Source organism: Vombatus ursinus, unplaced genomic scaffold, assembly GCF_900497805.2.
Source record: "Vombatus ursinus unplaced genomic scaffold, bare-nosed wombat genome assembly UNPS02014773.1, whole genome shotgun sequence".
In the NCBI taxonomy this organism is placed as follows: Eukaryota; Metazoa; Chordata; class Mammalia; order Diprotodontia; family Vombatidae; genus Vombatus; species Vombatus ursinus.
In genome coordinates this window covers 32,392,121-32,405,809 of record NW_020954551.1, presented here as the reverse complement: position 1 = coordinate 32,405,809, position 13,689 = coordinate 32,392,121, and the positions used below count along the sequence as shown (strand labels likewise).

The following is a 13,689-nucleotide window of genomic DNA, read 5'->3' as shown; positions in this document are numbered from 1 at the left end:
GTTTCATGGTCCAATGTTAATTATATTCTAATAACTGAGAAGTACTATGGGGCAATGAAATGAGAACTGGATCTAGAGTTAGAAATCCTGGGTTCAAATCCCATCTCTGCCACTTAATATTTGTATGACTTTAGGAAAGTCATTCAATGTCTGTGGGCCTCAGTTTCCTGCTTGATAAAATGAGGGCATTTGTGATCTCTGAGGTCCCTTCCATCTCAAAATCTATGATTTTAGGACCCAGATTGGTTTGGGACTGCAACCCTTTGGGTTCTCCCTAACTGGCCCCTGATTTCCATAGCTAGAGATATCATGTGTTGGCTTCTTGGCAGCCTATCAGGGATGCAATGGTAAATGTTTAACAACCATCTTACTGGGCAGAAAAATGAACCTACGATATACTTTAAAGTTTTAATCTGAATTATTAATTTTCACCATTTCTTAAGTCTTGACAATCAGCAAGATAGTGTATCAAGCCCCAGTTTGCAGCATTTGCCAATACCTGTGAGCAATAATCACTCACACTGAAAATATTGACTGGCACCAGCATGTCCCTGGAACTGACTCAGATCCTGGCTCTGAGTTGTGGTCCAGCAACTCTTTTATACCAAGCATTTCAAGTCAGGACCGCGTTGCCGTTTTGAAAAATGATCAGGAGCTGCATGGCCTAGGTTCTCATGGGCTCTGTGAGTCTATGCTTTTGATTCCTTGTTTGTAGAATAAAACCTTGCCTTAACTTACCTTATAGGGGAGATGTTATTAAGTGTTGTGTGAGCAATGTTTAAAGAAGAGAAAAAGGCATGGAAGGATAGAGAAGGAAAGAAGAGGAAAGAGAGTGGGAGACAAAGAGAAGGGAGGGAAGGGGAAGAGAGGGAAGGGGAGGAGAAAAAAGAGAAAGGGAGGAGAGGAGAGGAGGGGGAAGGGAGAACAAGTAGGGGAATAAAGAAAAGGACAGGCAGAGAAAGGGAAAGGGAGAGGTGGGAAGGAGAGGAAAGGGGAGGGGAGAAGATGAGAGGGAAGGAAGAGAAAAAGAGAGAAGGGGAAGAAAGAAGAGAGAAGAAAAGGTGAGGAAAGGGAAAGGAAGAGGAGAAGGAAAATGAGGGGAGGAGAGGGAAAAGAAGGAGAGGAAAGGGAAGGGAAAGAAAAAAGAGAAGAGGAAGAAAGAGGTAGGAAGGGGAAAGAAAAGGAGGGAAGATGAGGAAAGGGGAGGGAAGAGAAGGGAAGGGGAGAAAAAGGAAAAGGAAGGAAGAGTAGGAAAGCAAAGGAAGAGACGATCTTGCTCTCTGGGACAAGCTAGGGACTGGATAGCTGAAATAGCAGAGCAAGAAAAGCATGTCTTGCCTGTGACCCTTTAGAATGCTGCACCTGGAGGTTCTGCCATGTGTTACTATATCTGTCCTGTGCTATTCAGAGTCCAAACATAAGGCAAGGCAAGGAATGTGTTATCAGATCTGGGGTTGTTTTTTTCTTTTGACTTTTAATTCATCCTAATTTTATGGCACCCTGACCTTGGTTTGGCTCAGGATTTTCCCATAACATCATAAAAGCAGAGCTGAGTTCAGCAATGACTTTGGTCTAGACTATGTTTATAGAGGCAGCCTGGGGTTAGTGGGCAGAGGGCTGGCCCTGGAGCTAGGTGGCTCTAAGTTTAATCCTTACCTTTGGCACATACTGACTATGTGACCATTGACAAGTGATTTAACCTATCATGGATCTTGGTGGCTCTGACTATAAATTATAGACCCAGAACTGGAAGGGAACTTAGAGGCCATCCACACTAACTTCATTTTACGGATGAGGAAACTGAGGCCTAGAAAGGGTAGGTGTCTTGGTTGAGGCTACCCTGATAGTGAATGGTAGAGTTGGTATTCAGACTGGCCTGTGTTTCTGCTATCTGTGGGTGGATTTTGAAATAGGGTAAAGTTTCAGAAAGTCAGAATCAAGGTCAGTGGTAGGGGTGGGCATTGTAGCAGCGCTGCAAGCAGAGGGATGGGAGTATGTATGGGAGTAGCCTGGGAGAAATGCCTTGGGGGATAGGAGGGGAGCAGTTTAACTGCTAGAAGTTTTTATCCAGCAGACTGGGTCAATTTCTGGCCCAGTCAGATCTGTGTCCAATTTATAACTCATATTTACATAATGCTTTAAGGTTTACAATGCATTTTCTTTACAACAAAAAATATATAGATAGTACAATATTATTGTTCCCATTTTACAGATAAGGACTCTAAGGTTCTGAGAAGTGATTTTATTTTATAATTCGTTTGTTTGTTTGTCCCCAGTCTCAATGCCTCAGGTGTCTGAGGTAGGATTTGAATGTCTTTTTTCTTCACTCCAAGTTCAATGTTCTTTCCACCATGACATACCGTGTCTCTACTACGACATTATGAGCTACTGTCAATGCTCAAGCACTATTCAAGGATAATGATTTAAGATTTTTTTTTCCCTCCCAGAACTCTCTTCGAGTTTTGTATCTCTTTTTTTGCAGTTATGTTCCTCATTCAGTCATATTGTTATTTGTGTAGATGTCATCTCCCCACTAGAGCATCAGTTCCTTGAAGAACCAGGTTTTGTGTATCATTCTATCTCCCAAAGCACCTCGTTCAGAGTAGGTATTTTGTAAGTGGCAGTTATATTGTTGATGGCTAATAAGATGGTCTTTTGGGTGAGGGTGATGTTAGCACTAGGAAATGAGAACATTGTGTGCTCGACTAGTTGGGGCATGGTTCATGACATTTGGCTGGGTAGTTTAGAATTTGGTGTGAATGAGGCTTAGGTCATGAGATCATATTTTCTGTGAACTAGTCAATCACAACCATATACCAATTTGTGTGAGAGAATATGATTGGATTCAAATAAACCTATTCTCATAAAGGGAAAACAAACACTGTTTTGTCCTATAGATGGTGGGTCAGGAGTAATACTTTGGAAATTTAGAATGCTGGACCTGAATCCTTAGAGAAAATACAGTTCAACTCCCTCATTTTGGAGAGGAAACCAAGTCACCGTGAGGGCAATTGATTTGTTCAAGGTTACACTGTTGGAAAGGGGCTGATCACAGGGTACCAGCCAGGTCTTCTGATTCATAGCCTAGTATTCCATCCAAAACATTTAACTTTAAAGGCAAAAGAAAATTCATTGAGGACTCTTTCGTGTGTTAAGTTAAAGAATACATCAATTTCACTTCAGTCTTAAGAGTATATATTAAAGTTGAACTGCTAATATTTATGCCATTAACAGAGATAAGTTGGGTAAGTTTAGGACAGCTCAGCCAGACCCCTTAAGTAATGAATGAATTCAGATGTGCCCTGAAGGTCATTTTAAAGAGGAACCAAAAATGCAGTCCCAGATGCAGGGGGCCATTTGATGATTTACTGAGGGAAAATGGGCCTGCAGACTTAACTGCTGAGTCATGACGCTCAACATGCTCAGACCATCAGTCATCAATAATGGTTTCAGCAGACACAAAGAAATGAATGAACCACAGTTTACTTTAAAGTGGAAAAGAAACCTGGAAGTACAAATTTAGAATATCATGCTTGTTAGGAATGCTGTAGTGGAAAGAACATTGGACTGGGAGTTCAGACACTTGGGTTCTAACCCCAGCTCTGCCAATAGGCAGCTGTATGAGCCTGAGTAACTTAATCAAACTCTTTGAGCCTCACTTTCCTCATCTGTAAAATGAGAGGGTTGGACTAGATAATTTCTAAAATCCTTTCCATCTTTAGTTTTCTATGACAATATCACGTTGCCGTGGGTCCCCCAAGGCATGTTGATATTTACAACCCAAGAAACAGAAATCAAACCAAATTCTTTCAAGAAAGCAGCTTGTTGAGAGGTAAGGTATAGCTAAGAGGAATGAAATAAAAGGTAGAAACATCTACTTGGGGAAAATGCCATTTAAAAACCTTAAAAAAAGAGGGCATGTTAAGTACATTAGGAACCTTAGAAATAATTGTGTAGGATGTTTCCAAAGTGAAATATTTCTTTTAAAAACTATTGACTAAATTATATCTGTAAAGCTATCCTTGACTTCTCCTACCCACAGGTATGCTTTTCTCAACTTCCTTGATCTTTGTTGGTTTTGAAGAAATGTTTAAAAATCACAGTGGGTCTGTTGGAGGAATATCCTGTATTTAATTTTTATAGTATTTCTAAAATTTTTGCCAAAAATTCCTTTGCCTTTCCATTCTTTTGAGATTCCCAAAATTAAGAGAATTAAGCCATCTCAGGATGAGGGCAAAATTAGTTTTATTTTTTCTTGTTCTGAAACCAGCCTACTTGGGTAGGGAAGGGTTAGGAAGCTTTTTCTGCTCATATATACACACACACACATATATATATATATATATATATTTTCTCTTCCATGCAGGATGAGGCTGACTAGAAGGAAATAATGGGTCCCTGAATCACAAGATCTCAGATTCAGAAGTGGCCTCAGCTGCCATCTAGGCCAACACTAAGGTAAACAAGAATCCTTTCTACAAAATACCCAGTAAGTCGTTTGAGCTTTTACATGGTGGTATACATGCCTGAGTTTTCATATAACAACTAAACTGCCCTTGGCGAATTTGGAAACCCAAAGGTATAGATGAGCAAGATTTTAGAATTCAGTATTTGTATATGAGGAATCTTCAATGTCATTTAGTACCACTCCCTCATTTTACATAGGAGGCAACAGAGGACCCAAGAGGAGGTGGAGGGCTTTACATCAAATCTATAGAGCATCTGGAGGAGGACAGTCAGGTTAGTGAAGGGCTTTGTGTCTATGGCATATGGGGATCATTAAAAGAACCAGGCATGCTTAGCATGGAGATGAGAGGGCTTGGGGTGATTGGGGTGAATTGCCTTCAAGTATCTGAAAGTCTGTTATATGGAAGAACAATTAAAATGAATTCTGTTTGGCCGAATAAGAAGGCAGAACCAGGAGCAACCAGTAGAATTTGCCAAGAGGAAAATTTAGGCTTGATGTTGTGTTGGGGAAGAAACAAAAACCAAAACCTCTAACAATTCCAGCCATCCCAAAGTATATTCGAGTTCCTCAAGAGATGAGCCTTGAGGTGGAATACTTCTGTTTAGAAATCTTCAAGCATAAGCTGCATTATTACTTGGTGAGTGTGTTATAGCATGACTTCCTTTAGTGTATGGCTTGCACACATGTCTGCTGAGGTCTCTTCCCACTTCCAAACCCTTAGATGCTCTTTCTAATAGCTAGAGGAAGAATTAGGACCTAGGTGGAACCTGCTAGCCTTCTTCCTAATCTAGTGCTCTTCCCACCTTCCAGTGCTTTCTGCCATGTGTCACACTGCCTCTCACACTTGACTCATTTATCTGTCTAAATGTTGCATTTCCCCAGAAGAATGTAGGTTATTCGAGAGCAGGAACTGATGGATTCTGTTTTTGTATCTCCAGCACCTAGCATCATGGTGCCTTACATAGGAGCAGACATTTAATAAATATTTGTTGAATTGAACTGAATTTTTGGGCTGTTGAGTGAATGAATAGACAAAGAATCATAGGCCTAGGACTGGAAAGGACCTCAAAAACCACTCTGTACAACCCTGTCATTTTGCAAATGAGTAAACTAATATCTAGGGCATTGCCCGTGGCCATACAGGTGGTAACCAGCCATCTTTGCTGTCCTGTGTCTCTAGATGTTGAGTAACAAGTAACAAGAAATATCACATGGATATGATATCTGAACAGAAGAAAGGCATGATTTGAATTATACTCTTTGCACTATGTCCCCAAGCAACAGCCTGTCAAATTCAGGGCCCTCAGGAGGTGAGTGCTTTCTCAAGGCTAGTGAGATACGCTTACCAGTTTCTGAGTCAGTCCTGGAGGAGCCCATTCATATGTGATGGTATCAAAGGTGGGGTCCTTCCCTGTCGCAATAGGGTTGGTCATAATCATCCGGTTCCTCTTGTAGATGCGGATGCCATCTCCTCCTTTGACTCGGGCTGTGAGGGTGGAGTATTTGGAATCTGTCAGCAAGCGGCCAATTTTCCGATCATCTTCCATTTCGGAGCTCAGGCTGTGATCTTCATAGCTGCATTTGCATGACTTGCATATTTTCCTGTGGGGGGGAGGATGGTGGGACAAGTGAGATCATCCTTTGGCTATGAGTATGACTGGGGCTGCATTTGCTCTTTCGAAAGCTCAAAGTTTAACTTAAGTCTCTTGGAAAGGTTAGCAGCAGGATCAGATTGTGACCCTAGACAAGGAGCTGCCTTTGTGATTGAAAACCTTATTTGGGAAAAGCCAGCATGATATTTCTGCAAGGAATGTGCTGGTGATGTGGAATATGACAGATTTTTGCTGCTTTCCCATGGGGAAAGGGAGATTGTCCCTCACCTTCCTTCTCCTACAAAAAAAAGCAGTTGATTTTTTGCCTTTCAGTGACAGAGGAAGGCTCATTCATTAAAAAGATGCTTCCAGGAGTTTCCCTTAAGATTTATGGGCCCCATAACAACAGATACTTGAACATTTGGCTATGTTAGTGCACTTTGACAGAAGGCAGCTGTGAAGTTTCTTGGGGAAGAGTGGACAGCACCCAGAGGAAAGGAAACCTATTAGAAGGCTGGAAGCTAAGGAGGAAATATCGGAATGGCTGAAATTTGGCTTAACTTGGGGAAGAGGGTGTGTTTGTGTGTGTGTGTGTGTGTGAGAGAGAGAGAGAGAGAGAGAGAGAGAGTGCATAGTTGTGTGTGCAAAGAAGAGTAATTTTGTAACATTCAAATACTGACACTTGTCTTGAACAATATTCACATTAGAATCTGGCTACTTGAAGGCATGCAGCTAAGACTTAGATATCCAGACACTGTTACTCCCTGATTGCAGGAAAATCATTCCTTTCCTTTTGAAAGGTTCACTAGAGATAGACTAAGTTTCTAATTCCCTAGCTTTTACATGTTAAGAGTTTGTTCAGTTAAGGGGAACTCACCACTGATCAGCAAGCAAGCTTTTGTGTTTTGTTTCTAATTTGTGCTGGGGCAGCCACTTACCCCCCGCTCCCAGGGCCTCGCCATGTTAATGCTGAACTTAATACAGCTACCTGATCAGCAGAGCCCAGCTCATGAGATCATCAGTTTCGAGATCCCTCAGTAACTGGGATCACAGGTATGCACCATCATGCCTTGCAAGCAGTGTTTATTTCAAAGTCTCACCTCCTGAAAATGTTTATTTGCTGTGTGTGTATTTTAAATGGACTTTTCATGTATATGTTCTTACCCCCAGTTGACTATAAACTCCTCAAGAGCAGTTAATATTTTATTTCTATCTTTGTATTCCCATTGCTTAGCCTAAGGCCTTGTGCATAATGAAGTAAGAATACCTTATGTAAGGAGCATGCTGTTATGGGAAGGAGAGTATGTTGGAAGTCAGAACTCTTGGGCGCTAGTTTTAAGTCTGCAGGTTCTAGTCCTGTGAGCCTTAGTAAATCACTTCAGCTTTCTTGGCCTCAGTTTCCTCCTTTATAAAATGAAAGATCTGGAGTAGAAGGTAATCTAATTTCCCTCCCTTTCCAACATTCTTGTATTCGCTGTAGGTATCCAGAGGCTGATGGGATTGAATATCTCTTAAACAGTACTGTAACTATACAGCAGCAGAGTTAGCTGAGGGAAGAAACTCTGTTCTTTATCATCAAATATATGTTGAAAGTGATCTCTTCCAGAAAAGGAATATGGGAAAACTGAATCATGTTCAAGACAGTTTGCTCAAAATTTAGATAAAGACGGAATTGTTGCTGAGAATTTTCTTGCTCAGAATTGCCCCTGGAGTTGGAGGTTGTTAGAAGTCCACCACAATTAGGGATTAAAAGAAATGGATAATTTTTTGGAATCACAAAACAGATACTAGCTGTGTGACCCTGGGCAGGTCACTTAAGCTCATTGCCTCCAAAAAAGCCACCTCAAAACAAACAATTGCCACACAACCCTCATACTATGTATGTGTGTGTGTGTCCCTGTTCTCTAATTTCCTTCCCTCCCCCTTCACCATCTGGGATTTCTCTCCCTCCACTGACATGTAAACAAGTTCTAGGTATGTAGAATGCTAAGACTAGATTGATTTGAGAAGAAGGTTAAAATGAAATAAAATGAGAAATTCTCCACATGCTCAGAAAACCCAGCCCCTTTTGACATACATACTCTGAACGGTATTTGCACTGAAGAAATCCTTCACCACTGTACTCTGGAATCATATTTCTCTGTGAATTGGGAATTAACCTTTACAGCAAATTAGCTAGACTGAAAGTTCCATTCAGAGAAGAGAAATTGAGTTTGCTCTGGGCCAGTACCATTTCTTTGTCACCCTGTGTTGGGCAAATTCAGCTCCCAAACAACCATCTTCTTGCCTGCCTTCATTGCCTCTCTGGCATCAATGTATCATAGCTGATAGCCGTCAGGAAGACCTGGGTTAAAATCTTGCCTGTTACACTTACTGGCTGTGTAGACAAAACACTTGATCTCTCTGGGCTTCAGTTTATTCATCTGTAAAACTTGTGTGGGGTGGGATTGGACTCCATGCCTCTGAGGTCCCTTCCAGCTCTAAATCTGTGTCCCTGTGACTTCAGACTCATTAAGAGCTAGAATTGATACCAGTCTGTTACAGTAATGGGACTTGAACTGAATGTTTGTTTGGCATGTAATCTAGCTTGGTGATGTACACTTTTATAATTCAAGACAGGAATAGATTGGAGCTGCAGTAAACCACATTTATGGACTTTATAAAAGTTCATCTATTCAACAAACTACAATTAAGCATACACTTTCTACCAGATCCTGTGTTAGGTACTATGGAAGATAAAAAGGTAAACATATCCCCAGACTTGCCATCTTGTTGCTGATAAGCAAATAAGAGTAACACATGCACCTAAAAGTATGTGAGAGGCTGTAGTGGGAAACAAGGCTGAAAAAAATCAATCAATCAATCAATTAATATTCATTAAATGCTTACTATGTGCCAGACACTTTGCTAAATGCTGGTAACACAAAAAGAGGCAAAATAGGAGAAGTGAGGGGAAGGAGGGAGGAAACAAACATTTTGTAAGTGACTTCTGGATGCCTGGCGCTGTCCTAAGCACTGTATAAATCTCTTATTTGATCCTCACAGAAACCCTGGGAAGCATTTGATACTACTATCATCCCTATTTCACAAGTGAAGAAACTGAGGCCAACAGAGGCTAAGTGACCTTTCCAAGGTCCCAGAGCTAGTTGTCTGAGGCTGGATTTGAACTCAAGTCTTCCTGATTCCAGAATCTGCTCTTCTGTGCCATCTAGCTACCTTCAAGCTGGAGGAGATCTTAAAGATTATTTGGTCTGCTCTCTTCATTTTATATTTTTTATCTTATTGTGAGAGAGACCCTGCCATATTGTACATGTTACCAGATCTGGAGTCAGAAGATCTGTGTTTGAATACTACCTATTAGTTGTGTGATCTTGGATAATAAATCAATCAACAAACATTCATTTAATGCCTATGATATGCCAGAGATCATACTAGGCCCTGGGTATACAAAGCCAAAAATGAAAAAAAAAGTCCCTCTTTTCAAGGAACTTACATTCTATCATCCCCTCAGGGGGGTATAACATCACCTAAATAAGTGTAGACAGGACATAAAGTAAATACAAGATCATTGGGGCGGGGAGAGCACATGGCGAGGACTGGGAAAAGATTCATACAGCTGAGCTTGGAAAGAAACATGAGGTTCTATGAGGCCAAGGTGGGAAGAGAGAGCAGTGTAGGCATGGGAATAACCAATTCCAAGGCCCAGAAATAGAAAGAGCAAAAAGTCCAGTTTGGCTAGACCTTAGAGTGCAGGAAGGGGAGTATGATAAGACCAAAAAGAGAGGTTGCAGCCAGGTTGGGAGAGGCTTCAAATGTCAAACAGAAGAGTTTATTTATTTATTTATTTTTATCCCAGAGACAACAGGGAATCCTTGGAGTTTCTTGAGCCCCCGAATGACATGGTCAGATCTGTTAGGTTGCCAGCATCACTAGCAGGTCTTTGGGGGATGGATTGGAGAGGGGAAAAAAAAAAGAACAAAACTTGAGTTAAGGGAATCAATTTAGGAGGTCAGTGATTTAACAGCTGTGAACCTTAATTTGCTAATTTATAAAATGAGAGAGGCGTGGTTGAGTTAGAAGATCCCTAAAATATTTTCTAGCTTTGAATTCTATAAGCTCAGAAAGGAAAGATAGATAAGCTCTTTTCTAATCTTGGCAAGCCACCTATGATCAAGACTTTGAGATAAGACCTACATAAGGTGAGCAAAAGGGAAGTCAGAGGGGACACCAATGATCAACTTCCCAATGTCTTGGCAGCCCTGCATAAAGGAAAAGACACTTCTATCATAGAGCTGTGTGATTATGAACTATGTGACACTGGTCAAGTCATTTAACCTCTCTGCTTCAATTTCCTTATCAGGAAAATGGGGATAAAAATAGTACCTACCTCCCAGGGTTGTTATAAGGATCAAATGAGCTAATATTCATAAAGTGCTTTGCAAACCTTAAAGGTCTATATAAATGCTAGCTTTTATAATAATAATAATAATAAATTAATGAATTACATTAACCACAACCAACACACAATTCATTATTAATACAATTACTTATCAAATACAATGATACAATCAATTATCAATTAGATGTCTATAATTAATTATATAATTAATCATAATTTATAATTATTTATTAACAGTAATTGTTATTAATAGGAAAGCCTTCTTGGAGGTGCTGGCACTTGAGCTGAGCCTTGAAGGAATGAGGTTCTAAGAGGCCAAGGTAAGACTAGAGAGTGGAATGGAAATAACATTGGATTGGTAGCCCAGCTCTTGCCACTGACCACCTGTGTGACCTCAGGCAATCATGTCATCTCTGCAGGCCTCAGTTTCTTCCTGTGTAAAATTAGATGATCTCTAAGGTTCTTTCCACCTTCAACATTCTATGGTTCTAGTTCCTTATTTCAGTTTTCACTGGTTATTCATTAGGCTTTTCTGCTCAACTTATTTAGACTTAGCTTCTGTTTACATGGTTTGGGTATGGAAAGGATCGCCTCAATTTCTTCTGTAAAATGGGGATAGTATTACATGAAATACTTACTGCCTAGGGCAATCGTGAAGCTCAAATGAAATAAGGTAGGTAAAAGTGTTTACAAACTTTAAAAGTCCACGTAAAATCAGATGTTATCATTATCATTAGTCATAGTAGTATTTGCTAACCTATCAGGGGTCTCTGAGTAGGGCTAGTGTTAAAGTCTTTTTTTTTTCTTTTTGGTAAATAACTTTGCGTAGGGAATCCCAGTGGAGGAATTCTCTCTATCAATGCAGATCTAACACCTTCTCTGCAATTTTTATTCTTAGAGAATTTCTTGGACATTAAGAGGTCTAAGGACTTGACTAGAGTCATACAACCAGTATGTGTCACCAGGTGGGACTCAAACCCAAGGCTTTCCTGACTTTGAGCACAGCTCTCTACTCTGCTGTGCCTCCCTTGTGTTAGAATTCCATCAAACTTCAGTAGATACGGTCTCTTAGCCTGGGTGCTGTCTCTAAAAATTGCATGAACACTTAACCTTCAAGAGGTGAGCCTTTCCAAAGTCAGTGAGGTTAATCCTTGAATGAAAGTCCATCAACAGGCTTTTTCTTGCACTCCCTACTCTTTGGTAGGATCCACCAGAATTATCCTCTGCTGGCATAGATTTTGAGAATTCAGTATCAACTCCATGCCAACACAAGACTTCAGAATGGGATTTCAATAAAAGTAAAATGCCATTTTGATCCAAACATAGGCCAGCCTTGACTAGAAATCACAGAGGCAGCTAATGGCTCAGTGAGTTGAGCACTGTGCGGCTTTAATTCAAATCTGACCTTAGATATTTGTATGACCCTGGGTAAGTCTCTTAATCTCTGTTTGCCCCAGTTTCTTCAACTGTAAAATGGGGATAATAATAGCATCTACCTTGTAAGATTGTTTTGAGTATTAAATGAGATAATGTGTGTAAAAAGCACTTAGCATAGTGCCCAACACATGGTAGGTATCATATAAACACTTATTCCCTTCCTCCTCTTTCTCCCTAACATGAGATCTCTCTCTTGAAAGTTATATGAAGGATGAGTTAGAGAAGGAAAAGACTAGGAATGGAGACAAATCAGGAAGTTACTGTGATACATGAGGGCCATTTCAATGGAAAGAAGAGGATGGATGGCAGAGATGTTGAGGAAGTAGAATCTTACGAGACTTGGCAATTGATTGATTATGGAGGGCAAGGGAGAAGGAAGAGGAAAGGATGCCCGAGGTTATGAATCTGAGTGACTGGATGAATGGTGATGCCTTTAATAAAAATAAAAAAATCTGGAAGAGTGGCATTTTTCAAGGTCAGATAGAATGAATTCTGTTTTAAATTCAAGTTGACTTTGGCTTTCTGAATTTGAGATACAGTATGTTGAGATTCCAGGTGATTTCCTCATGAATAGAACAGACATAATGCCATCTGTCTTGGCTACTTCACAAATCCGTGTTGAGAGTAAACTGAGGTAACGCTATATAGATCTGAAAGTGTTTGAAAGGAACTCTGCAATTATAGTTAATTCCATAATTCTAAAGCCCTATGATTTCTTTAGTGTGGATACAGAGGTAGATCCCAACCCCTCCATGATATGATTCTTGTAGGTGGTTTCTTTAAGATATTGTGACAACCATCCTCCCCACCAAAAAAAAACAAAAACAAAAACAAAGAAATCAACTGTCTGCTTTATAGCTTTTCCTAATTTAGCTGAGTTGGTTCTGAAACAGTTAACTTATGTTCATTCCTGGCTCATAATAGGCATTTAATAAATGTTGTTGAATCGAATCAAACCCCCAGGTCCGTGCTGTAAAGCTCTCTAGCTGGGTAAATCTAGCTGGGATTTCACTCTTTGGCCTTCAAGAATCTAGGGTCACTTCTAGGCCATGAGGCACCAGGGAAGGACTTTAGTAGAGGCGTGTGCATATCATGTATCACAATTATTTTTGTATGCTCTGGAGAGCCCCTTGTCCAATGTGCTTACTCAACACATATTCCCTGATTAACAACATAGCCCATATATCGTGTCAGTACAGAAGGGCTGTGTCAGTACAGAAGGGCTGACCTTAGGGTAAACCAGCCTGGGGGAAGGGGGATAAAAAAAAAATCACATTATATACCAATGCCACCTCTCCTTGCCATTTCTATCTAGGTTCAAATAAATATTTAGAGCAAACTTGAAGAGAAAGACAAGTCACCAAAAGGGCAGCCACAGTGGGTTAGGATGGAAAGGGGAAGGGAAAATCCTTGCTGATCTCCCCTTTTGCTTTGGTGATTAGAGGTAGAGGCTGTTATGGACTGAATGCATTTTAAGAGCCTCAGGTCTTTTTTTAGCCTTGGTGCTTTTGCCCAGGCTTTACCCCATGCCCATCCTGGAATGTTCTCTTTCTTCACCTCCACCTCTTAGAACCGCTAACCTCCTTCCAAATAGAGCTCAGATGCCAGTTCCTATAGGTTTGCCCTCTCCCTCAAGTCTCTAGTATTCTTTCCCCACCAAAATCCCTTTGTATTTACTCTCTCTATATTTTGTATATAGTAACTTGCATAGTTGTTGGTACCCTTCCTCCAAATGACTCTCCCAGCACACACACACACACACACACACACACACACACACACACACACACACA

At 40.5% G+C, this 13,689-nt stretch overlaps 1 protein-coding gene across 1 annotated transcript in view; it reads right to left on the bottom strand.

Moving 5' to 3' along the window:
• LMCD1 (LIM and cysteine rich domains 1) overlaps positions 1–13,689 on the bottom strand; it is an 80,038-nt gene that overhangs the window by 30,396 nt on the left and 35,953 nt on the right. The window contains exon 3 of the mRNA XM_027864112.1: positions 5,815–6,070. Coding sequence (XP_027719913.1) covers positions 5,815–6,070 — 256 coding nt within the window. The remainder of the gene's footprint in view (positions 1–5,814; positions 6,071–13,689) is intronic.